The 26509-nt window shown below is 46.3% G+C and overlaps 3 protein-coding genes across 22 annotated transcripts in view; 2 read left to right on the top strand and 1 right to left on the bottom strand.

The window, feature by feature from the left end:
- Nucleotides 1-11799, top strand: part of NDRG3 (NDRG family member 3) — a 58671-nt gene extending 46872 nt beyond the window's left edge. Inside the window, exons 4-16 of one of the 4 annotated variants that reach the window (XM_036395965.2) lie at nt 162-282; nt 769-831; nt 1156-1216; nt 2794-2880; nt 3413-3469; nt 4662-4762; nt 5153-5218; nt 5693-5744; nt 7054-7101; nt 7746-7781; nt 7872-7923; nt 9720-9758; nt 10259-11799. In XM_036395965.2, the coding sequence (XP_036251858.1) occupies nt 162-282; nt 769-831; nt 1156-1216; nt 2794-2880; nt 3413-3469; nt 4662-4762; nt 5153-5218; nt 5693-5744; nt 7054-7101; nt 7746-7781; nt 7872-7923; nt 9720-9758; nt 10259-10437 (962 nt within the window). In that variant the 3' untranslated portion in view covers nt 10438-11799. Of the gene's footprint in view, nt 1-161; nt 283-768; nt 832-1155; nt 1217-2793; nt 2881-3412; nt 3470-4658; nt 4763-5152; nt 5219-5692; nt 5745-7053; nt 7102-7745; nt 7924-9719; nt 9759-10258 lie in introns of all 4 variants that reach the window. The other 3 variants (XM_036395964.2, XM_036395963.2, XM_036395966.2) reach the window with 3 other exon arrangements.
- Nucleotides 11800-12365: 566 nt separating this feature from the next.
- Nucleotides 12366-13548, top strand: SLA2 (Src like adaptor 2). Its single transcript, XM_054516682.1, is given in 5 exon segments — nt 12366-12377; nt 12463-12664; nt 12835-12961; nt 13056-13089; nt 13092-13548. Coding segments are annotated over 5 exon segments (492 nt in total). The 3' UTR covers nt 13209-13548.
- Nucleotides 13549-18550: 5002 nt separating this feature from the next.
- The window catches only part of PHF20 (PHD finger protein 20), a 71647-nt gene continuing 63688 nt past the window's right edge, over nt 18551-26509 (bottom strand). For all 17 annotated transcript variants that reach the window (XM_036395917.1, XM_036395916.1, XM_036395927.1 and 14 more), the window contains 3 exons: nt 24774-25173; nt 22748-22931; nt 18551-21204 (listed from right to left, as the gene is read on the bottom strand). In XM_036395917.1, the coding sequence (XP_036251810.1) occupies nt 21062-21204; nt 22748-22931; nt 24774-25173 (727 nt within the window). In that variant the 3' untranslated portion in view covers nt 18551-21061. The remainder of the gene's footprint in view (nt 21205-22747; nt 22932-24773; nt 25174-26509) is intronic.

Raw genomic sequence — 26509 nt, 5'->3', positions numbered from 1 at the left:
CGCAGTTTTGTGCAGAGGCACAGCACGTACACCATTCAGCACCCACTGCCCTATGGTCTCAGTGGGGGCTTGAGCTCCTGCAGGTGTGTGTTGTGGTGTTTGGAGGGTGGCTTGCAATAAAACTTAAAGAAGGGTCTAATTTCTTCTTGTTGTTGTTTCAGACAAATCCTGTTTTAATGCATTCTTTAACTTTGAAGACATGCAAGAGATCACCCATCATTTTGCTGTGTGCCATGTGGATGCACCAGGCCAACAGGAAGGAGCCCCCCCATTCCCATCTGGGTAAGAGCTCTGCAGTCACCCATGTTGTTCAGTCTGGACTGAGGTAGCACGCAGTTTAAGCCAGCTGGGACTGCCAGGCTGAGTGTAGTGGTAAGCAGATGCCAACATCAGAGGAAATGGCAAGATGAGGAAGCTTCCCAAGGGTCATTCAGAGAACTCTCCAATTACTAAGACATGGGTAAAGACCTCACTAGGGCTAAGTCTGGTACCACCTTCCTGACTTGAACATGAACCCAGCACACTGCAGTCGAGCTGGCATTTCATCTGTCCATCTTGCCACAGAAGTATGACTGCCCAAAGGACCACAGCTCTGTGTTAGTCTTGCTCTGAGGGATGGGATCCACACAGTCAGCTGAAACATACAGTATTGTTGCACATTAATAACCTGTGCATGTCTGCCAGATGTTCTTTGTCCCTCCTACCTTGAGTGGAACTGGAAGGTAACCTCTGTCAGGCTGTATTTGGAGGTGCTCCCTTGCTTTTCAGGTACCAGTATCCCAGTATGGATGAACTGGCTGAAATGTTACCTGCTGTTCTGACACATCTAAAGTAAGTCTCTGAAGGGAAATGGGGTGAGGCAGCTAGATACCTCTATTCCAGCACCTACTTCCGTCTCTGCTTGCCATGACTGATATGCTCACTGAGGTGTCCCAAGAGGCACAAGTATCTACTAACCAGTGGGACCCTCTCTAGTTTTATGCTGGGGACAACATCTGCTACATGAAGCAATTTATGGCTGCTGCATCATTGCTGCATTGTTTTGAAAACAAACCATAAGTGCATAGCTGGATACAGAGGGGAAAGGCTTTGCCTCTAGGGATGCTTCAGCTGAGCTAACTTAGTTGTGCTGACTGTGAAATGCCTGTATTTCAGCCTGAAAAGCTTCATTGGGATTGGCCTAGGCGCTGGTGCTTATGTCCTCAGCAGGTGTGCAGTAAGTATCTCTTCACTGCTTGTCACTCATGTGAGCTGTGGTCATCGTTGTGGGGCATGGGCAAAGTAACATTCAGTAATTACAGTAGGGCTGCAGGGAGCCATGGGAGAGCTACCTCCATCCAGATGGTTGTGTTGGAGCAGTCACGGTTACTCTGAAGCTGTGCCAGGCATGGAAACATTGTAATGTGATGCCTTTGAGTCAGCAGAGCCCATCCTGAGTGCTAGTAAGAGTCAGTCTTGAATCTTCACAGAGACTGGCTGCACTACTGTGTGCTGTGTCCACTGTTTGTGGCACCAAAGAATGGATGTGGTGATGTACTCCAAACTAGTGTTGATGTGGAATGTGCTTTGTCACTAAAAGGAAGCAGATTTTGCTCCACCCTTACACAAGAGAGCTGCTTCTATTTCAGTACCCACTTATACATTTCTCTCTAGTGTAGTGTTCATGTGAAATCAGTGGATATTGTTTAGTACGATACAGGAATTTATCAGGAATTCACCTGAGTCTTTCAGAGTTACTGCTAAAAAATCCCTGGAAATCTGACATTTTCAGTAAAATTTACTTCAGGTTGTTGTGTGAGAGAGTTGCCAGTTGTTTAGGCCACTATAATTTCTTCAAGCCATTGTGCTGGGCAGCTGCCCCTCCTTACACAAAGTTCTCTGTTTCCCATTCCCTACAGTCAGGATTGAGCTGGGGCAGTGTGAGGCATTGGTGTTTCACTGTTCCTTCTGTATCTTGGATAGTTTTCAGCCTTGCTAAAGAGGAATTTGTGCAAATCAGCCTTAGTCCTCAACGAAGTGCCACAAGTGTGCCCTTGACACACTCCCTGGGCTGTGGGCAGTTTCCTGCTGAGGACAGAGATGTTTCCTTCTCCTTCACATCAGTGCAGCAGAACAGGAGAGCTGCCTTGGAGTGACCCCAGAACTCAACAGAGGCTGGTTGCCTCTGATTTCTGAGTTTGTATTTGCAAGCAGTTCTCATAAGTGCTTCTTACCTGTGCAGCCCAGGTACAGCCCGAGGCAAACTGGAGGGTTTTGGGTTGCTGGATGGAGCAGGGGAAGGAGTGTCTGCAGGGCGGGGGGGGCAGCAGGGGTGCTGCCTGGGGAGAGGGTGCCCCTGTAGCTCAAGCTTTCTCTACTGCAGGGGCTTGGGGGGGCTCAGCACTAACTCCCCTGCTGTTTGCCCCATTTCCACTGGGAAAACTGCCTCTTCCTTGAGGAGAATGAGGTGCTCTCCAGGCACAGTAGTTTGTCGAGGTTCTTCACAGAGGTGCTGGATTGGAGCAAAGAAGGTTGCTGATCCTTGTAACACACAGGGCCTGAGCAGGACCTGCAGCTGTGCCAGGCACACAGGTCACCAGAAGGCACTGCTGAGTCTATAGGTGCTGTGGAGCACCTCAGTGCCACAAATGAGTCAGGTCTGGTCTTGCTGGGAGCCACTGGCTACCCAGCACAGAGGAGCTCCCTAGTATGTCTTGCACCTTTTGCAAGAAGCTTTCCAGCTGCTGCACCAGCTGTTGACCACTGCGTGGACTGAATCATCCTTCTGAGTGTGCCTCTGCTCTCTCCCCACAGCTCAGCCACCCTGACCTGGTGGAGGGACTTGTTCTTATTAATGTTGATCCATGTGCAAAGGGGTGGATTGACTGGGCAGCATCTAAGGTGAGATTCTGCTTTCCCACACATGTGCTCTCCACAGCACCTAATGAACAATGTGTAGAGTAAAAACAAAAGGACACAATACAGGATATGTTCCATTTCTGGGGAAAACTGTACAATTTCATTTCTTGTCCCTGCTGCATTCTAAGTCTGGATATAGTATGGTCTCTGCCAGAGGAGTATGGTTGGGTGTGATCATGTGAATGAGAAATGCAGATTAACTGCTTGGATCACTCAGCTTTCCTCTGATTCTTCTGCTTGCAGGCTTCATTTGATTGATATTGAATGAATCTCTTAATTATTCTCTTATTCTGGTGCCTTAAAGTTATTTAAGGTTTCAGGTTTTTTGGAGAGCTGGGTTGTGTATACAGTTTCTTTGAAGCTTTGCATGTCCATCCCAAGCTTCAGACATTTGCTTCTTATATAATATGAATAGTTTCTTCATTGTTTCCTTTACTCTGAGTAGCTGTTTTGCAATGTGTGATGAAACTGCATTTTCCTGTTACTCTCCTCCTCATTCATGGTCACTCTTCAGTTTTCAGGCTGGACAACCAACATAGTGGATATTGTCTTGGCACATCATTTTGGCCATGTAAGTACCCAGCAGATGCTAATGTTGCCTGTGCAACTGTGCATGGAGCTATAACTTCTGTATGTGTCTGCTCCCAAATAGTTCTGGTCCATTAGACAAGGGTTGCCACAGGTAGTACCATTTTCTCTGTGAGTCAAGCTCACATTTGGGTTGGCATGCTGGGGGGCATACACATCCTCACTCTTGCCCTCACTGTCTCCAGGCCATGCACTGGTGATAGAACTCCTTTGTGGTGCCTGGGACACTGTCCACAGAAACAAGTGGCAGCCAGTTCTCTGTAGCCAGCATGGAAGCCTTTGGACTGTGGGTAGAGCACAGGCCAGCTGGGAGCTGGCAGTGGGATCTTGTATCTGTCCAGATGTTGAACTGCTGCATTCTGCTCTTCATCTTACCCTTCAGTTTCAGCAGAGGCAAACCAGCCCCTCCTGAAAACTTTGAATACAGCAATGCCTTCTGTTTGGGATTAGCTGTCTCTCAACCAGCAAGCTAACTGGGCAATGACAGGGATAGTGCCTTGTGCACACTGTATATGCCACACAGCAGATCAGTCCCTGACCTGGAGTCTTCTTGCAACAACACATCGGCACTGAAAGGAATGCTTCCTTCTCCAGCACCACTTCCTCCTGTGCACATCCTGCTCTCTTCCCACTGTCAAGGCCCTTCATTGTATATAGTGCTTCCTCACATTCCCTGTTCTCTCTGGTTCTCTCAGAATGTAGTTTCTTCCTAGAACTGGCTGCTGGAATTGAACTTTCCCCTGGTCACAGTCTTACAGCTTAAGTATTTTTTTACTTTATTACGTTTATTAGTATTATTACGTACTTTGCTTCTTAAACATAAAGCGTAAATGGAAGACCTGCCAAACACAGAGTGATTTGTATCTGTGTAAGCATTACTGAGGTTTGGGAGTTAACTAATCCCATCTCAGGATACTTGTACTCTGGCAGCAGCTTGTGCACTGTCAGTTGTAAAGTGTAGTCACATTACCAAAGCATGGCATGTACCAGCACATCACATGAACACCTCATGTCTCTGGGATCCTTATGCAGTGTGGAGTTGCTGCCCTCTGTGTCACTGTTCACAGAGAATGACGTGTGTGGACGCGCTTTAATGCTTTGGCATTTTTATGACTTGCTTCTTTACTTGTGGAAAGTGTTTCCTGTTCTTCAGTTCTTCTACTTTTGTACAGGAGGAACTGCAGGCAAATCTAGATTTGATCCAAACATACAGGCTTCATATTGCGCAGGACATTAACCAAGATAACCTTCAGCTGTTCCTCACCTCATACAACAGGTATCGGATACCTTTTTGCCTGACAAACAGCTCCCATAGCTTCCCCATAGCTCAGTAAATTTGCTGCCATATATATTATCCTACTGGGTATTGTATCAGGGGAACCTTTGTCCTAAGCCTAGTTTTCAGCTGTTACCTTGAGCCAAACCTAGCCCTTGTGTCTGCCCACAGGCACTGTCATACCTCAGTAGCTCATCTCTGGGCACACAGCAATGCCATGAGAGGATGAATCCTGTTGTCTGGGGATGACTGCTGGGACTCCTGATCAGGGCATGATGCACAGAGTTGCCTGGGTGCTGGAGCCAGCACTCATGGTTGGATTTTGTGTGCCCTCATGATAATCAGTTTCCTCAGCAGATTAATGAAGAATTGTTCTGTTTTGTCTTTCAGTCGTAAAGATCTAGAAATTGAGAGACCAGTTGTTGGTGTCAATGAAATGACTGCAAAAACACTCAAGTAAGTTGTCTGAATCAGCCTATCTCAATTGCTGACTCTGCAGTCTCTTCAGCAGAAAAGATGGTGTTGCTTCTCAGCAAGAACTGCACCAAGCTCAAGCACTGGGAAGACTGTCCAAGACAGTTCCAGGCTGTCGTACAGGACTGTCAGCTGCAATGGGGCAGAGGTGTCTGGAAGTCCTCTCATTAAGAACACATTGAATTTCTCCAGAAGGCAGGGTCAGAGGCACATGTGTGCAACAACAGTGCCAGTTGGTGTGCATGGAGAGGACAGTCTGGGTGCATCTGCAAGCCCTGGACAATTTTTTGGTACAACAGAATGCCAAGGTGATGGCAGGCAAGGATTTTGCTGAGCCTTTTTTTTTTTTTTTTTTTTGCTGAGCCTTTCATGAGGGTGTTGATTCACAAAGCTCAACCTTCTCAGAAACCCCTTTGATGCACTTGGAGTAACATCTCTGTTTTGGCTTTTGACCAGGTGCCCTGCCTTGCTTGTTGTTGGTGACAACTCACCTGCTGTGGAAGCAGTGGTATGTATCCATGAACTCTTTCCTCTTGTGACATTAGCCCCACAAGTCACTTAGCAACCCTGCAGTGCTTTCACCTTGCTCAGAATTACAGACAGTGGCTCTTTGTCCCAAGCTCTTTTTCAGTCCTCCAGCTACTCATGGGAGAGCCAAGGCTCAGGGGCCCTGAATGGCTCTCAGGGCAACTCCAAGGTGAGGATGGCAGAATCTGAATGAGCACCCTGCTCAACAGGTGATGCAAAGGACCCTGCTTGGGATCATGCATCCTTCCCTGAGCTCTGCCAGGCTGCTGCCTGCAGTTTGGTTCCAGTCTTGAATTGCTGTTGTTTTGCTGTTACTCTGGGGCTACCTGGGGATTAAAAATAACTGAGTGTGACTCCAGTTCTTTTGGTAGAGCTCTCTTGGAGTAGTGCATCACCAGGAAGGCAGCACCTAGGAGCTCTGTCCTCTGCAGACACCCATAACCCACTTCCCTCCCAGCACAGCTGGGGCATGGCACAGGGTAGTGTGGTTGTGATGGATGTTGCTCCTCCCTGTCAGCCAGGGATTGTGGGGAGACCAGAAAGTTGTGAACAAAAGCAGCAGTCTAAAACTGTGGAAGAGTATAGGAGTCTCCTGAAGCAGTAAATTGAACCCAGGAGCCATGCATGGAGAACATTTTCTGGCCATGGCCTGTTGCCTTGGTCTATTTGATCTGGAAGTCTGAAATTAAGTCTGCAAGTTTTGACTTTTCTAGGATACTATCCTTGAAGATTCCCATTGCTTACTGGCCACAGTACAGTACAGGATAGGGTCTTCTGCATATTAGTGTGCCTGTCTGGCTGCCCAGGTTCCCTGCCCAGAATAACCTCCCCTAATGTGGTTGCTTTTCCTATAGTCTCTGCCTGTTCTCTTTTTGCAGCAGTCTTAACAGAGAAGACGTGGTCGTGACCTCCTTGTCTGGCCAGGGGACTAAGTGACCTCCCTTATGCTGCATTGCACAGAAGTCTCCTTCCCTCCCAGTCTTGCTGTCAGAGCACAGAAGGTGCTCCAGGGTTTTATAGTGCATCCCCAAACGAGGGGATGATTTCAGTTGAAGTCAGGACCTGTCATCACAAGGTCCCTTAGATGGAACTCCTGTCTTTCTTCCCTGGATCTTTTATTCATTGTTCACTTCTTACATGATCTCTGCTTTCTTACTTGCTCCTTCCTGGCTCCAGAGAAGCGACCATTGCTGAAGACAGCCACTGCTTCTGGTGCAGCTACTCCACATTTTACATCTGAGTTTTCACATTTTCTGTGTGACACCATGTCCCTCTCTCCTTTTTTCTAGGTTGAATGCAATTCCCGTCTTGACCCAACCAAAACTACGCTTCTGAAGGCAAGTGCCACTCCAGAATCATTCTGGCCAGCATAAAGACACTATTTTTGCTCAGATCCACTTAGGTTTTTGCTTTCCATACATTTGGCTTTGAGAAGTTTTTGGACAGTCATTCAGAGCTGTGCTCTCTCCTCCATGGAGCCAGGGCTTGAGAGGGAAGAGTTTGTCAGGGAGTCCCCCAATCCCTGCTTTATGGCCACCTTCAACTGGCCAGGAAGACCCGTGAGAGTTAGCAGAGATGCCCTGCCTCCACCCTGCTCTCTGCAGCAACAACATCCTTTTTCCCAGCTTTGTACTGGTCCTTTCCACCCTCACCTGAGGCCCCGCAATGTGCCTGACAGTGGCTGTATGGGAGTGCAAAGGGACAGGGTTGGGCAGAGTGGCCAGGGCAGAGGTGGCTGGGAAGGTGCTGGGCCTCTGGAGTGTGGCCTGAGATCACTTGGTGACATGGCCTTCAAGGTGCAGGGTTCCCTCAGCAGCAGATCCCTGAAGGTGTATCACCTTGGCCTTGCTCTGGTTGTAGAGGTGAGGTGGTGGAAACTGCAGTGTGGTGCTCTCAGCCTGGTGGGTGGGTGGTGCTGGCTTGGTTTGGGGTTGTCCTCCTGGGCAGGACAGCTCAACCTGCCTTTTGTTTCCTGCTGCAGATGGCCGACTGCGGGGGCTTGCCTCAGGTGGTTCAGGTGAGACACACCTTGGCTCTCCCATGGCATTTGAGGGCAGAAGAGCCCTTTGTTCTGCTTGCACTAAAGCCACTCTCTCTGTTTCCACAGCCTGGCAAGCTGACTGAAGCCTTCAAGTACTTTGTGCAGGGAATGGGCTACAGTAAGTGGCAAAGACAATTTTGTGGTTTGGGGCAGGGTTGTCATGAAGGGAACTCAAGCTTTCTGGTCCATCTGAACCCACTGGCATCTGTGTTCCTACCCCTGAGCTAGTGTGGTTGCCAGGAGATCCATCCATGCTGGAAAATCAGCTAGTGTGCTGACATGCCTTAGCAAGCCAGTATTGTTCCCTGACGTGTTGGTGACTCCTTTCTGGTTGCTGGTGTTGGTAAAACCTTTTAAGTCTGTCTTTGTGCCAATCCAGAAAAATGTGTTCCCAAGAACAGCAAATCTGTGCATACCTTCTCCAAAGGGGAAGGAGGTAGCAGTGCAGCCCCATGACTAGTCCGGGTATGAGAGCTCCCCCATTTCTCCTCAGATGTTCCTGTTTCTCTCAGACTCACCAGGGTTAAGCAATACTCCACAATAAATCCCTCTAATGGCAGAACAGGTTTCTGGGTGACTTCTGAGGCACCCAGGGAGCCCAGAGAGAGCTGTGCTTTGCACCAGTGCATGTCCTGCCCTGTAGCTTCCTCACCATGCTTGGAGGCAGAAGATATTGTCACCTGAGTGTGTCAGACTAACAGCTGCTCAGCTCCCTGCCCTTGGTGTTCCTGAGGAATCAGAGGAGAAGGGCTTCTTTACTTCTTTATCTCCAAGAAAGGCTTTACTACTCAGGAACATCAGGAGAAGGGCTTCTCAGTGCACTACAGCAGCTCTTTCTCGCCTACTGGGGTCAGGAGTTCCCTTTTGTGGATGACAAGCCTTCAAAAGCTGGAGTTAGGGAAGGAGTTGGTTTATGTGACTGGCTGACCACTGAGCATGGCCACCCTAAGAGCTGGGACACTTGCAGGGGTCTCCTCACAGCTTTGCCAGAGATCATAGTCAGGCTTAGCAGAACCTGTCCTTTTCCTGAAGGCTCTGCAGGTAACACACACATGTAGGACAGTCATGTTCTCTAATGTTGGCCAAAGGAACCTGATCCTGCAGAGGAAGATGCTGTGTGAGGAGGGTCCCCTCAGCCTCACTGAGAGTGTTTCAATGTTCATGTCTGTTGTATTCCTGGAGTTAGTAAAGATAGCAACTGCTGTTTTCAGAGCAAGGGGGAGCAGCACTTCAGCAGCACTTTGGTGGGGATCAGCTCTCTTGTCAATAGGACATGCAGCACTGGAGAAGGACAGGCCAATTTTCTCCTTGCAGAATTAGTAGCTGGTCCCAGAATATTTTTCCCAGCTTTCATGGGCAAGACTGTGGGACACTGGAGTGTGGTCAGTTCTCTTGGGGAGAACAAGGTAGAAGCAAAACACAGCTCGGCACTGCTAGAAATAGAGAAACCAGTTCTCCAACAGCTGTTCCTGTGCCTTCTGTACATGAGCTGAAGCAGCTGGATGTACTTCTGCTGACTCTGCAGGTGGAAGGTAACAGCCTTGAAGGAGACTTGCAGCAGGAATCTCTCATCCCAAAGACATGAATTTCTGTCCCATATCTGGAGTTACACAGTATACCCTGGGGAAACCATATTTCTGTTGAGCAGGTGTGGGGTGTGCCAGTGGGGAGTTGCTGTCACCAGGTACAGTGTGATTTTCAGCTTTAGGGTTTTTAGGTGAGCTTGGCATCTCCCTGAGATGCTTATTAGCAGCTGTTCTTACAAATCCTGGGAGCTTTCAGTGCAGTGTACAAGCTGGGAATGGAAGGAAAGGTAGCTGGGGGTCCCAGGAGTAGTGCAGCCACTAGTCACACACCGCAACTAATGGGTTCTTTCCTGTATTCATCCCTTTCCTTGTCTCATGTTGTTTCCAGTCCCTTATGTGCAGCTCAGCCACCTAAGCACTGAGTCAGGTACCTCCAACCGTGCATCCACCTCGGCCCTGGTCTGTGTGCTGAGTGGAATTGTTCTCCGGGTGCTTTGCTCTGTCTCAGCATGTCCTGCTGTGGGTGGGCTGATCATTGTACCATGCGTGCTATGGGTTTCCACCTTTCATTTGTATTTTGTTGATTGTTGCATGACTTCAGCTCTGTGGTTTTCTAGAGTGATGAGACTAACTTTCAAAAGGTCATCCATGCCACAGCTGCCTTGGTTTGCACAGACACTGGCCGTGGCTGCACTTGCAGAGGATCAGTTACACTGCTGGCATTTTCTCACCTTGGACCTTTTGAAATTGGGCCTTAAACATCTTGCTTTAGACATGCAGAGACTTAATTTTGGCAGTGAAGAGTGAGTTTACTTCTGAAGGGTACAGCTCTTTCTGTGCTTACCCAGTGACACATACCTGAGTGACTGTGTCTTGGCTCCAGGAGCTGCCTCCTTGTCTGAGTCCCACGTTTGTTCTCTCTTGCAGTGCCAGCAGCCAGCATGACCCGGTTGATGCGTTCCCGTAGCCACTCCTCCTCCAGCGTGGGCTCTGGTGAGAGCAGCCGCAGCCGGTCTCATGCCAGCACCCATGGGGAAGGGAGTGCTGGAACCCCAGAAGGAATCGACCTCCAGGCTGCACCTCAAACCATGGAAGTATCCTGTTAGGCAGGAGCCCCTCTTCTGGATTCAGACAGCTCCACTCACCCCACTGAACCCACTCAGAATTTAGCATTTCATCCGACATGGCATTAACTGTTCTCTCTAACCTGTGCATGCCCATCCAAGCAGCCACCTCCTTGGTAGTCTGTATGTGACATTACTTTGATCTTTTCTGTATCCCCTTGGCATCAGAGTCTCTTTAAAACTCATTGACATTCCACAGTCTTAGTAAATCCCATTACTGTACATGCTGATGCCATCTCCTGTCTGTGCTGTGTATCAATCCAGATGACAGCCGCTGTCTCCCCTCTTCATTTAAATATAATTTCTGTGGCTTTGTGAGGTTTAGAATTGCTTTCTAGTTGTGCTTCTGCTAAAGGGCCCTTGTGATGCAGTTGGTATGTCATTGGTGGGACGTGAGAAGGTAAGACCATGAGGATGTGGCACTCCAGGCACTGGAGCAGGCAATGCCGTGTGGAGCTGTACCTGGGACACAGAACCCATTGGAAGATCTCTCTGTCCCCACGGCTGTTTCACATGCCATGCTGCCTGAGACTAACAAATGGTCAGGAATACTGTTTTGGTCTTACCTGTGTATGTGTGTTAAGAAGGAGCAGAGTGATTTCTTACCTGAGCCTCTTGAAAAAACAAAGCAATTAACTAGTAAACTACACTAACAAGGTGCACTATTAACCCAGTACAAGGGATTAAACTCCAGCAGCCCTGGCTCTAGACCATTTCTGCAACCCTCTGCAGACCCAGCAGAAGGGCAGGATGCAGTGACACATGGTTGCTGTTCTCCCCTGGCACGGGTGAATATTTAATATTGAGCAGGTTGTGAAATGGGAAGCAGTGCCTCTTGCCAGGTGGAGATCCCAGAATCTCCTGCACTGCCATCTCTGTGTCCCACTGCCCCGGCAGGATCTGCACAGGGTGCAGTTATATGGGGGCAGGAAACACCAAGTGAGTATGGCAGCCAGAAGTCACACATTCCTGTGAGTCGTGTCAGAAGGGTGAGCAGTGAACACCACTGTGCAGATAGCAGTTATTGTCTTTGTGGAATTCACAGCTGTGCTACCTTTTTACACCTGGCTGGGTCACCAAGGATGCCTGCTACAAAGGATGCCTGCTGCCAAGGTCTGGTGTTAATGGGAAAAAAGGGATGAGTGGTCAGGCTGCTGCAAGTCTCAATTGATAAGCAAAACCTTTCCTCACTGCTGAGCAGCCCTGACCCAATGGGAGCCAACTCCTCCTAGGGTCATGCTCATGTTCTGCTCCATTTCAGGTAGGGAATGGGACTGTGAGGCTCTGCCTGAGGGGGACTTTGTACCGGTTATTGAATAAAGCTATAACTGAGTTTCATTGTTACACTATGTACTCTTGGTGTTTCTCTTGGCACGAGCTGCACCCCTGGGGGTTTGGCAGCTTGAGTGTCTCCTGCTGTGTACAGCAAACTCATCCCCAGGGCAGGGGGAGGACTGGGCACCTCTGCACCTCTGCAGAATAATGTGGTTGGCGGCCCTGTGGCCCCTGGCAGAAGGCTGTCCAAGGGCATTGGAGAGCTGGCCTCTGCCAAAATGCAACTAGAAACATCCAGAATGGAAACAACAACAGGTTTGCAGCAGCACAGGCTACAGGGCTGCTTCCAGCTGTTCCTGCTCCCCAGTCTGTGCTGAGCCCCGTGGGGCCTCAAAAGAGCAAACCACGATCAGGTTCCTGCAGCTTTGGGTTACTCGTAGGAGTGACAAGACTCAGCCCACAAAAAGAAACAGAGCCCCATCACACCCTGTGAGGAGATTCTGCCAGGTGCCACTGTGCAGGTGGCTGGTGGCACCAACACCACCTGATGTCCCAGCCATTCCCTATTGTCTACAGTGTTCTGAAGGTGCTCATGGCATGGGGCTGGCACAGAGGTGCTTGCAGCCACAAGGCCCATGGGGAGAAAGGTGATGGCTGCCACTTCTGTAGGATGGTTGAATCCCTGTAGTATGTGAGAGTTAAAGAGTGCATCAGGCAGCGGGGGCTGAGCAGGACAGGGTCCTGGGACAGCCCAGCCAAGTGCCCTTTGCCCTGTGCCTGCCAGGCTGCTATTCCCTGTCGGTGCCGTGGGGCAAGTGCTCTGCCTGGGCCATAGTGACTCGCTATCACATCCACCAGCTGGATAATGGGTGGCTCTACATCTCATCCTGGCTCACCTTCCCCAGCCTGCACAACTTGGTGGACCACTACTCTGGTAATGCCCCACCACCCCCCCCCAGCACCCTGAGCAGTGTGTGGGGAGATGCCCCCATGCCCTGAAAGGAGGGAGGGGGAAAAAGTGGCAGCTGGTCCCTCCCCTGCCCAGGTGTGCCCAGCCTGGGGGGCAGGGCTGTACCCTGTTGATGCTGTTGGCTCCCTGCCCAGAGTTCAGCTAGGGGCTCTGCTGCCCTGTCTGCGAGCCCTGCCCCATGGAAGGGCCAAGAGCGGCCCCAGCCCTCACAGCACTCAATGTCCTCAGGAAGCCATCACTCCACTGGAACAAGACTGAGAGGTGAGGGTAGCTGGGACAGGGGCCGGGCCTCCCCCCACCTGACCCTCAAGGGGCTGTGGGCTGCCTGCGGACTGCCCTTTCTATTCTCAAGCAGCTCCCTCCTGTTCTTGGAGACCACATCCCCACCAGAGAGGAGTCTCCCATCAGCCACGGCCTGAGGGAAGCCATCAGCTCTTACCTGATTCTCTCAGAGACTGACACCCCCAAGCCAGAACCCACAGGAAAGGTGGTTGTTATAGATGAGTAATGTAATAGTTAGGTCTCACAGTTAAGAGACAGATCCTATGTGAATGTATAGTGATGTTACTATAATATGTCCTCCCATAGGACATATTTTCCCCTCTTTCCCCTCCCCCTTGTAATAGCCTCGGTAGTGAGGGCATTTGGGAGGGCTTGTTACCAAGCAGCACAACATGACAACACCTGGCCTCCAGTCAAGATGTAAGAAAGTAATCTTCACCAATGGACAGCAGAGATGGACTTGACTGACAAAACTTTGGGAGGAGCTAAGGATATAAAAGGCAGAGCATTCATTTTGTAGATGAGCTAGTTATGGAGACTCCCGACACTGAAATCTTTCCTGATGCAGTACTTTGTTGTAATTTTTGTTAAGGTTTAATAAACCTTTTGAAATTTTTAAAGTGAGGATCGTTTCTCACATAGTGAAGGAGAGCTGAGGACAGGGTCCCCACTTGGCCACAGCTCTGTGGTGGACACCCATGCCCCAGCTCAGCCTTCTCCTACTTTCAGCCAGAGTCTCTTGTTCGTGCTGGGGCCCATTGACCAGAATGTGGGACAGCCAAGACCAATGCAGAGCCAGGCAGGCAGCGATGCTGAAGGAGGCAGCTGCCTGAGGGCCTGTCTTTCCTTCACAGGACACTTTGGGACAGGATGCATGAGCACCAACAGGATGCATGAACCTCAACCAGCACCCAAGGGGGAAGGAGGTAGAGGCTGCACAGAGAAGGAGCCCTGCATGCCCTACAGGCTGCAATGGGGCCCCTGGCATCTGTATTCCCACAGCAGCAGACAGAGGATAGAAATGTTCAATAAACCAAATCCTGTCCCAGGTGGAGGAACAGCCCAAGCCTATCGGACCTTCCAAGTTTAAGCACAACAGTTTTAGGGGCATGGGTGTCTGTGCAGGCCTGTAGGCAGCAGCTGTGGACCACCAGAGTGCTTTCACCCCCATAACTCACCACTCTGCTTGGTGGGACCAGCAGCCAGGGGGAAACCAGCCCCTGACTGTGCCCTATTTTTTAGACCTTTTAACACATAGATTGTAAATTCCATAAAACAGGATCCTGCTGGACATGCAGCAATAACCATCTGTTATAAATTAAAAGGCACCTTTAAAGTTCACAGCTGAGGTGAACTTTATTGTGACTTGCCCATGGGGCCAATTTCACTGCCACAGCCTGAGGTGATTTGCTCCTCCCATAGCCCTTGGCCCCAGCTGGAGTGAGCAGGCAGCCACGGGCGGTGCTGGTCCTCAGACAACTCTCTTCAGGCAAATTCATGAGCCCAATAGGTTTAAATGTGTAATTTAACATGAACAACTGCTGTTCTAGGAACAACGGGGAAAGAAATGGGTCCGTGCCAGGAATAGATTATTCAAAGAAGTAGAATGCAAATACTCAGGTAGAGCCCCGATCCCAGCTACACTGCAGGGCTGAGGGGCCTGAACGCAGCAGAAAGGCCTCAGAGCAGCCACACTTACGAGCCTCTGCTTTCAACAGGCTCTTATTAGCAAAGCTGGAGCTTCCTCTGTGGCTAGAGGTGGTGCAAAAGCAATTTTGCTGCTTGGCACAGTCCCTCTCTTCCTTCCCTCTCTGCACCTTTAGGCCAGTGCAGCAAGACCTGCCCCTTAACCCAAAAGCTGCAGGTGTCCTGCTTGGACACCCCTTCCTCATTTTCCTGTCTGATGAGCTCAATCTTGAAACCTACCATAATTTTCTTGTTTTCTTCTCCACCCAGAGCTTAACAGACCTGCTCAGCCCCAGCCTCCAGCCCAGGTGGCCTCAGCACAGAACAGGCTGGGGTTTGTCCCAGACTTGGTCCTGCTGTTGTCACGCTTGGGGATCCAAGGTAACTCAGAGGAGTTTCGCATGGTTTATATTTGCTATTGACACATGTTGTGTGAACCAATGTGGCTCTTGGGTTCCTCCCTCCATCACCAATCTGCACCCAGGTTGTTGGATGCATTTACACAAAAGACCACAGTCAAGAGCCTGGTGCTCTGCCATTTGTAACCTGGAGCCAGGTAAAATGGGACAGATGTGGTTGTAAAGGCTTTTCAAATCCTTCTCCATTGCCAGCAGCCGCTGAGCCCTCCAACTTTCCTATCCTGAAAATCTCCTTGCCCTGGGCACGTGCCACTCATGCTGGGAAATGTCTTTCCAGGGCACTGCAAGGCCCATTCCCTGCCTGTTAGGGCTGAATGCTGCAGCCTCTGAACACCACGGGCACGAAGCAGATTTTAACAGACAGCTGAAGCACAGAGTGGGTCCAACAGCTCCCAAGAGCAGCAGTGCTCCGCCAGCCAGAGGAGAGCAGAGCAAGAATGCTGACCATGGGGCTACCCTCCCAGGCAGTGCAGGACAGGGACACTGAAGGCTCTGAAGTGACAGAACAAGCTCCAGCAAGACCACAAGTGCTAGGGCAGGGGAGGGCCCACCAGCTATCCCAGCCACTCCAGCGTGGGCAGCTGTGAAGACACAGCAGGTCTTCCCCAGTGGTGTTCCAAGTGCCCAGGATCCTCACAGGGTTCAGGCTACCTTGCAATTGTGACTCGTGGCCACTTAAGCCAGATCAGTCACACTGTGGGCGGCACAGACCTCCCCAAGAGCTGTGTCACCACTCCCTCTGGAGTGACAAGTGTTAAAAACTTGTCCCAGGAGATGGGAGTAACCCAGATTCTTGTTAATAGATCCCTTGGGGTGGATTAGAGTGAAACAATACTGAAATGCTCAATGTGTATAAATACATGTACACAGGGTTTATTTTTGAACAATTTGGCTGCAAAGGAAAGCAAGGATGTAGCTGTTTTGATTATTATCTATAGTAATATAACAATATGAAAGCATTGCAAAGTTGTCATTCTAACTGCAGGAATAGAAGAAACTCTCAAGTACCGTCTTTCAAGTGTTAGAGAATCAGGCACTACTTTATTCCAGACAGGATGTGCAGTAGAAATCATTCCAGCTCACCTAGTTCTTTGCTAGACTTTTCACATATTTATACATTTAAAACCCAAATAAATTCTCATTCATTGGGTTCTACATTATACAAATCTCAGCACTTGATCTCCTATTGGATCTCTTCACCTTTGATGCTAATTTAGTCCTCATTCTTTGGTTCTCTAATCAATCTTTTTCCAGATCAGATGACTCCAGCCTAACGAGGGCATATTTGTTAATGTCTGTTTATCTTCTCTGTATCTTCTTGCTACTCCCAACCTGTAGATGTTGATTTTTGTTGATGTGAAGCCTGTCAGGCCTCACTGAGTGAAATTCAAACCCTCAGTGAGTAGAGTCTTTTGGAGAGAGACTTCAATTCCACACCGCCCCAAACCCTCCCTTCCCCCTTTGGCAAAGGCAAACAAACACATGACTAAAGTTACTTCGAAAATTGTAAAAGTTACATCATTTCCAACAACATAAAACTACAAAAATATCACCCAAGGATATGTATAAAGGGAAAGAGAAAAAGGGAGGGAGGGAGGGAGGGAGGGATGAAAAGGTGAAAATCTCACCACCCAGTCGGCCTTTGATGAGTCTTGATAGTTGGAGCTTAGCATCTTTCCCTGCAGCAGCATTTGCTGGGATCAAAGGGATTTCGAGGAGCTGCAAAGTAGGCAAAGTGTCTTCATCAGCTCAGAGCCTCTGTGCAAAGGACATGGCTGTGCCTAGAGCCCGGCCTCAGAGCAGCATCCACCCAACCCTCAACCCAAGGGCACAGAAACCACCTGTTGAGGAGCTGGTCCTTCCCTGATGTCCTTTGTCATGTCTGTATCAAGCTCCATGACTTACTCACCAAGTCACCAGTCTGGAAGCCCTGAAGGTACTCACAGCATCCACTCCCAAGCCCATGCAGCCCCTCAGAATTGGGTATGGAGCACTGCAACACTCCGTGGCCCCTTCAGCCTCTCCTTTCAAACACCCCAACAGCACACAAGCACCACCAGCAGGAAAACTCCGCAGCAGGACAGGATGAATCCCAGTTTTGCTGGTTTGTTCTCAGTGTTTTCTGTCTGCTTCTATGTTGTAAAAGGAAAAAAAAGTGGTATTTACTGTTGAACTGTTTCAACAGGACGTTGTTTGGGGTTACTCACAGCAGGTATTACCCAGACGAGACAGCTAAAAAACTGTATACAGTTTTTTACCTTCACAAGAACTGCTGTGCAACCAGAAGGGTTAGCACAAAGCTGTGAAACAGTGCTGAACAACTGCAATGGCCTGAAGTGCACCAGAACCCCACTGGGAAATCAGCGCAAGGACCTCCCACAGGTGGATAGAACAGCAGGCAGCAACAGCACGGATGGTGCACTGGCCATCATAATGGGCATGAACATGACCCATGGGCTGGACAATGGTCAACAGATGATGTTTTGGTCAAATAACAGCGAGAATATGGCAACTCTACCCACATGAAGTCCCACTGTTGACTGAGAGCTGCCTCCTTCTCTGAGTTTGCATCTACAGAAACCTTCCAATCACACAGGTAAATCAATCAGAGGGCACATCAAAACATGACAAGCTACAGCACACATCCCATTGAATTATTTCAAATCCAGACCACAACTTCAAACCCGATTTTGACATTTAAATGATCATCAAAGACCTGCATCATGACACAGTGCAGTGAGACACAGTGAGATCTGCTGTCAGTGGCTTCGGTCTCTCCAGGCTTCACACACCAGGCTCCAGCAGTGATGCACCCTCCAGCCTTAAAATCCAGTTTCACAAGAATCCTTTAATTTTTTTTTTTTTGAGAATGAAGTTAGAAAGCAAAATTTGGTATGACAAGGGAATACATCTGCTTTGCTCCCACTGGGGAAACTGAGAGGGAAGAGATGGAAGCTGAAGGTACATCAATGCCTGCCCCTGCCTTCAGGCACCCTGGGCTTCTCCAGCCCTCCCCAGTTTCCTTCCTCCTCTTCCTATGCATTTTCTCTATATGGATTGTTCAACTGCATCCAGAGCTCCTTGCTTCATACCATCGCTAATGCTGTGTTTCCTCTGAGCTGCTGCGGCTGCCCCTGACAGGCTGCTCTTCCAAACAGAACAAAAATTAGGGTCAGATCACACATACTAGGTACTAATATATTATATATATTGGTACTAATATACTACATATATTAGGATTTGGGAACAAAATGTATGAGCTCCTCATTAAACAATATCCAATACACTATTAAGGATATTTATATAACATAGTTCTGGAAAACAGTAATCTCCAGACTTTAGCAACAGTAAAGAGATATATATACCTGACAAACTACAGTACTTGCATTTCAAAGCAATGCGAAGGAAAAAATTTCAAAATTATTTGAGTTATCATTAATTGAAACAAAGACTTTACTAAGAATTTAAACAACAAAAACCTATTTTTTATTTATTTCAAACACCAAGATACAGAAGTCTTCAAGTTTTGCAAATATTGCTCCAAAACAAAATTCTATGTACAGCCCCTTGGTTCTAATAGTGCATCAACAAACACGTGTGTACCCACAGTGCAATGTTTGCTCATTCACCAAGGCTCCACGTTGCATTCACTTACCAGTGATTTAAAGAAACCAAAAAGTGACCTGTCAGTCTGAACAGCTGGTCCAGACTAAAAATAACAATGAGGAAACTTGCAAAAAAAGGGACAGAAATAAATCCAGGCAGAGCACAATGAAGAATCTTCCCTGAATACGAGAAATACTACTCTATTTTAAATAAATATTTTCAGTCTTTATCTGCAAGGGCTTCCCCAGCACTACTGAAGTCTCCAGGGTCTGCAACTTGATCTACCCATGGGAAATGCTTTTTCTTCCAAACCTCCAATACTGCCCTGAGCAAAAATAAACTGACAAGTAAAAATACACAATGAGCACACAAAAGCCATTGCTTGAGAAGAAAATCCCCCTTTGGAGCAAGAAGCCAGCTCAGGGACTGAGTGCTTGAATGCCCTCAGACTGGGAGCACAACCAAGCTGTTCCCACACGGCGTGTCCTGCTTTACAGGCTGTAAGCAGGGAACGCCTTTTCTGGTCTACTGCACCTGAAAATCACCGCCTGCCTGGGAGGCTCCTCTGATGCTCTTCTGAGCTACATGAGCTCAGGTACCTGACAGGAACGAGCCAAGGTATAAGCACTGGTCTCAGCTTCAGAGAGCCAAGTGATCCTTAAAATACAATGTAAGCTTTATTCCAATTGTGTTACAGAAAAGAAAGTTTGTTTTTCTGCTGTATGTACGTTGTATTCACTATATACCAACACAGTACTATAAAACTGTGAGACAAATCATTGCCTGAACTGAATCTGGGCATAAAAGTCTTAGTTACTACCTAGAGCAGCCTAATTACTTTGTTTTCTGAAGGAAATAAAATATTCACCATGTAGAGACTGTAGCTCCTACAATAATACCGGATATTTCAAGTTTTCATTATTCTTTGCAGAATAAAAACATTACAGATATATATTCCAAATTAGTAATTTGTACAGGTATGGGCCTTTCCATTACAACTCTGTTTGAATGTTACCCTTTGGTAGTACCACTGCATACAATAAAATAAGGGTAACAAATCCAGCTTTTTAAGGACACCCTCTCACTGCAAAACCAGCTCACTGTGTTCCATAGGGAACTGAACTCAGCAATGTCTGCGAAGGAAAACTGAAGTTACAGCCATTATTTCAGGAGCGGTGATCTGCAGCTGAAAGACTCTGAACCTCTCAAATGCTCACAACGTTCCAAAGGTTCTGTATAACTTGACTGAACATCAGCAGCCTTATCACATACATGACAAAGTAAATATAAACTGAAAATTAAAACTTAAGGTATAAAAAGGGACTTTGTGAACACAGAGTATTTAAGATAATAACCCACTCACTGTCTGCAAGGACAGCACCTCATGCATAGATCTCGAGGCTTTATTTACACAAAAACTGATTCCCAAAACCACACATTCATAGCAAGTCTTTACAATGAACACATCCAGAGTATTGGAAAAAAAAAAAAAAATCTAGATTTCCAAATATAACCGGAATGGCAATTATTAACAAATGGGTAGAAAATATATCACATCCACGACAGACCATGCTGCAGTCTGAACTCAGAGCGTGGCTCCAGTCCTTTCCTGGCTGCATTCCATACTACTGCAACGAGGGGATCCCCCAGCAACTGCTGCAGGAGGCACAGGATGGCCGGATTGAAGAGCTCAAGAATACACACAAACACCACCTTCATGGGCAGTACCAGGTCATGTGACAGTGAGAGGATAAATACGGAAAACAAGTGCAATCCACCTGTGACCTCCTGCTACATTATTTACTGTAACAGAAGTGTGGGTCAGGCCACTGTTACTTGAAAACCTCCACATAACACTTATAGTCGAGAGCTGGACATTCATACTTACTAAGTCTGAAACTGTTATAACATCTCCTAATGATTAAATACTGAGTGCTAGTATGCATAAACCAGAAGAAATAAAACATGACATGAGTCACTTAAACTACACAAAGTTATTTACAACCCCTGTCAACCAAACTTTTTTGGCTCTTAGAACTCTGTTTTTCAGTGGCACAATTTTTAGTCAATTTAATGATGAAGTCTACCATTTTGATGAACAACTTGTAGGGAGTGAAAATTTTAGTCTAACTTATCAACCAACAGGCAACAGGAGACAAGAGTATGACCTCTTCCACAGCATTATAATTGTCTAATAGACCTGAAATAACCTTTTTGCTCTTCTTTGAACAATACTTCTTCACAAGTGTCTGAAGTCAATCTGCATCCCATGCAAGCATCATGCTAGTTTAATTTACAGATTCAGATGTGCTCCCATCAGATAGATACTGCAGCTTTGCAGGCAGTCCCAGCCCAGAGCTCTCCAGGCTCACGTGGAGCAGCACAGTGCGATCTGCTGCACTTTGCCCAAGTCCGTTATCAGCTGCTTTATGCAATGTTTGAGCTGGGGCAGTCGAGCCAGTGGTTCTGGGGGTTGCAGCTCTCCTGTGTAATCCAGCCAACTCTCCAGAACTGCAAAGAAAACAAAATCCATCACTACTGCAGTTCTCAGCAAACAGCTCATCTGAAGTCACAAAACAAGAATTCCTTAAATATTTTGTAAATCTCGAGAAGGCAGTGGGCAATATTTTTAACAGTTATTTGAGAATCACAGAACTGAACACCTCACACCAATCTCTGCAAGTAACTTTTGATACATTACCAAATAATTCATATGGGGATGGAGGTAGAAGCTGCTGCTCCTAAGAAAAAGCAGGAAAGGAAAACTCTGGACCAGACATTGTGAAACCTCATGCTAAACTTCTTCTGATCTGTATCAATTTCAGGCAAAGAAACTGTGGTACAGGGAGTTTACACCATCAAAAATGGGACTATCAGAACAAAAGAGATTTGTCATTAATACAGAACACAACTGACCAAGACAGAACTGGGTAACACAAAATGGGGATGAAGATCAAAAGTGCAAAGCAGCAGATTGCTCCATAAAGAAAATAAACTTCTCCTTTAAAAAGCTTCTCTGTGGGAAACAAGAACCCCCCCCAGCAGAAGACAAGTCAAGTGACAATGTAACATGCTCACAAGGAAGGTGGTCAGGTTAGACTATGATGAGTTCTGGGGATGTTGATAGGACTGCAGATGGAGATGAAACCTCGAAGACAGAATAAATACCTCTACCAAGAGCAGCCTTGCCACCAACCAGATCAACAGGTAAACTTCACCTATGGCAGCACCTGCTGCAGAACCAGCAGCATCACTCGTTACTGACACATCCCACCTTGGAGTAAGAAAGTTCCTGCTCAAAGCAGCAACACATTGCACAGACCTCTGCTCAGCAGCAGGTACAAGAAGTCCAACTTTTTGGAACCAGAGCTTTTTAGGCAGCACAGCCCTGACTGATCTTCTTTACCTGACATAGCCCCTTAGCTGTCCAACTTTTCAGTACCTTACTTACAAAGACAGGGCTCTTACTTGGGCAGAAGTTGGATTCCCCTGCAAGTAAAGCTACTGTTATAACCACTACACAACCAATGGTCAGACTTAACAATGTAAAGAAGAACTATCCCGAATCATTCAATGCAACACATTGAATTGAACAAAGGATTTATAAGTTTTCCATTACTATGAAAATCTTAAAATATATTTAGATGAAGAATTTGGAAGAGACAAGAAAGGACAAGAGCCTTGTGCACTGAAGAGGCTACTCAGAACGGGCTAACATAGCCAGCAAGTCCCCGAAGAACAGAGAAATGCAGACACACAGAAGAGTTTTGGAAAATGACAAAAAACTAAACCCAAAAAGACACAAAGATGTTCCAGTACAACATCTGATGCAACTATTTAGAGATGACCTAACTAGAACTTCTGTGAAATTCTGGTCTTTATTTTAAAATCCACCCCCCACATCAGCAGCCTTTCTATTTTCTATTTAGAAAATGTGATAATGGAACATTAATCTCTTTGTAGGTCTGAAGAAGTAAAATTCTGGTTAATATGTTTTGAACAGGTAGGTCAGTTAAAAAAAATTGTTTTTTTAAACTAGAATAACACTACTTACCATCTAGCTCCTTCTCAATGAAATCCATTCTGTGTATGACTTCATCTTGCAAAGATTCCACATGAGCTAAAAGATTGAGCTGCCACTGCAGCTGTGAGTTCACTACTCCTTCTTTGTCTTTTTCCAGCAATTTCATTTCAATAGCTTCCTCTGGAGAGACTTTCTTAGAGACAGACTCTCTCACCTAGCAGAAATACACACATTAAATATTTGTTACAGTGAAAGAGAATTGGGGAGCCAAACTGCTTGAGTCCTCCCAGTCCTCTATAATTGCCGAACTCATCATAGGCCAGTGAGTGATAGAGACACAGACCATAAACAGACACTAACCTGGTTTGGGCAAGAAGATCTCAATATAAACATATTTTTATGGGTATTTTGCTAAAAACTACTTGTACTTTACAAACATCTGGTTTTCTGAAGATAACATACACAGGTGTAGTTATCTCCCTGCCACTGTTCATCTGGAAGATCCTGCACTTAATCTGTGCATCTCAGAGAATGCTGAAGCTGTTCCTAGAACCTGACAATACAATACAATACACCTTACAATAATCAATTAAACCAACTAAAGAGCAAACAATTCAGGACTGAAAAGGGATTTTTCCTTAAGGAATCTAATCAAAATTCTACTAAAACTTTTGCTCAACCATCTCCAAACAAGCATTACCACTCCTTACAAAACTTGACTACAACATCAGCAGTGCTCATTCTACTCCCCTACTTTTCTCATCCTTCTGCTGAAATATGATCCTTTAGAAAAAAGGCTTTTTAAGATTGAAGAACTAAAATATTTCCCTTTCTAGGAAACAAAACACAGTCTCAACAGACTGACAGAGAAGTTAAAAGTAGCAAATTACAACTTACATATGGATGAAATAAGAGCTATCCTAAGCTTTAATCTAAAAAAAGGGAGCTCAGTATTTAATGGAATCATAAAATTGCACTGTAGTTGGAAGAGGTTCCAAAAGAAGTTCCAAAACCTTCCACTACCTCAACTTGCTCCAAGCCCCATCCAACCTGGCGTTGGACACTTCCAGGAATCCAGGGGCCACAGCTTCTCTGGACAACTTGTGCCAGGGGCTCACCACCCTCACAGGGAAAAATTTCTTCCTAATATCCCATCTAAAATCTAAACTCCTTCATCTTAAGGCCATTCCCTCTTGTGTTGTCCCTCCATCCCTTGTCCCAAGTCCAGTTCTCCAGGAGCCCTTTAGGCACTGGAAGAGGCTCTCAGGTCTCCTGGATCCTTCTCTAGGTGAACACCCACAGCTCCCCTCGCCTGGCTCCAGAGCAGAGGGGCTTCACTCATTTCCCAGAGGGTTTTCAATATTTCTCATCCCACATTTCATAGGAATTGGTACTAATAGAAGCAAAATTTTTGCACTGGAGAGCAGAAAGGCCTCTACTAGGCTGACAGAGATGACAATGAGAACCAAGCATTGAAAAGCTAAACCTGAAGGGCTACAGTAGGAAGAAGATACAGGACTATTCCATGGTGATCAGTCTTAAAAAAAAAAAAAACAAACAAAACAAAAAAAACAACAAAAAAACCAGTTCAGGCTGATACCTTTTTTTTTTTTCAATCTTGAAATGCTGCCTGAAGAACCCAAAATTAATTTAGCTATTAGAAAGAACATGGAAACAAGATGGACGTAGTTAGAAGCTAGCCTATGAGTGTATTTGGTAATACCATACATGCTTGGCCTGTTCTCTCTCTGCTAGTGTTTATGTTTCATTTAAAAGTACACAAAAGTAAGCAGCCATGAGCTACCAGTGGATCATAATACATGGTCCACGCTCTTCAAACAACTTGAGGTCCAGAAGTCAACCTAGAGTTTCAAATTATAATATAAAATGAAGGAGTTGATCATATTTATCATTTTAGTTGTTACTGGCAACTTATTTAAAAGTCTAACAAAAAAATAAACACAAACAGACCAAAAAGTATTTAAAAGGCTGAAGTTTGCAGGTTGTGAGGAAAACACATGCTCTTTGCTAGAGAAGGCTATTTTAATAAAAATACCTTAGAGTAATTGTGTTTAGATTCATTTTCCATCTTGCATATTTCTTGGTCCAGATTCCAGCCAAACCTCTCTGAGAAGGTATCATCCCCATTTTCCCTTATTCTGTTTACTCCATCATCCATGGCTGAACCTCTTGTTTCCACAACCAGCCTCTGCTCTATGGCAGGGTAGTAGGCCCGAGGCTTCTGGTAACAGTGTTCACTCGTAATGTAAGATTCCTCCACAGAAGGAATTGTTGAGGGTTTCTCAACTGTCCCATTCCAAGTTCTATAACTTGCTGTCTCCTCTTTGCAACAGTTTTCCTCAAAGTGAATGATGTGTTTTGTATGGATTTTTTCATCCACCGTGATGTGCTTCCATGGATGACACCAAAGCTTTAAGTCAGGGTGTTCTTTATTTCTGTTCAAACATAAAAAAGTAAACCATCCAATTTAAATGCCAAAGTGACTAAGCAAACTATCCTCTTGCATAAAGAAGTTAAGTAAGAATAATTAAGGAGAAAAAAAAAAGCGCCAAGGTTTGGATTAAGAAAAAACTTGAAGAATAAGCTGCAAATATACACATACGACTTCTCACCAATGCTGGCCCTTCATGGAACATTTTGCTTCAATATTTGCAATTTATTAGCAGCAGAAATTAATTTTAACAGGGATATTTTTAGTAAAGGTATGGTACACCAACATTGCAACTGTAGTGGTATCCCAGAGTGGCCAGAGTTCCCTTCATCTCTTCTTAGAAAAATTCTTATTTTAATTGTCTTCAAATTGACTAATACATTATTTATTTCAGCAGAAGGGACAACTATAGGTATCAGATTATTAGAGATATAACAAACAAAAGATTCTGAGTGAGCATTGTAACCCATGTTCTTCCTTGTGTAAAGCATCAAAACAGCAGTAAAAGGAGAGCAAAGCACAATACTCTGCTATATTCAAAGGGCTGGCAGCTCATCCGCCACAGGCTGCAGGAACACAGCAGAGCAAATCCTGGCTCTAAAGCCCCTGCTGCATTGGGCTGCAAAGACAGGGGGGGCTGCCCTCAAGCCTCCCTCTCTGCTTCCTTGCAAAGGTGGACAGACTTATTCTATTCAGCTGATCCAGCTTTTCTAGCTGTTCAACAAACCACTGAACAAAACATGACCAGCTGACTTTGGTATTAACTGCTTTCTAATCCATCCTGCAGCAGCTCAGGTTTCTTCAGTGTCTCTCAGAGGAAACCAAAGTGAGTACAGCTGCCAAGGATGTGCTCAGACTATTTCATAGAAGCATCTTTGACTTCAGTGATGGCACAGCAAGGATAGAGCTCCCTGGTGAACCATCCTGAAGGCATGCCTGGAAAAGTGAAAGCCAGGTGTTCATTTACCAAAGCTTTCTGCTCGAGCTCCACTCATCTGCTACACCTAAAGAAACTGTATTTTGCTCAGAACAGAGCAAGGGATAATTTTACAAAAGACATAAAACTTTTCTGAAAAATGATGCACCAGTTACCAAAGGATGAAAATTCAAATGCTAATACTTGAATAACCTTTTAACTCCTGCCTGCTGAAGGCTCACCCTCCCATGGCACTGCTGGGGTCACCTTGTGTCCTTTGCCACTTCCCTGAAACACTGAGAACCCTCTCTGAAACACTGAGCAATTCCTAATAATTTCAGGCACCTATGAAATCATCTTCTCTCTATTGCTGATCTGCATCAACAATATAATAATTATTCAAATTCAGCAATTATTCAAATCC

This window comes from Molothrus ater, chromosome 17 (assembly GCF_012460135.2).
Source record: "Molothrus ater isolate BHLD 08-10-18 breed brown headed cowbird chromosome 17, BPBGC_Mater_1.1, whole genome shotgun sequence".
Classification (NCBI taxonomy): domain Eukaryota; kingdom Metazoa; phylum Chordata; class Aves; order Passeriformes; family Icteridae; genus Molothrus; species Molothrus ater.
This window is presented reverse-complemented; position numbering and strand designations above follow the sequence as displayed.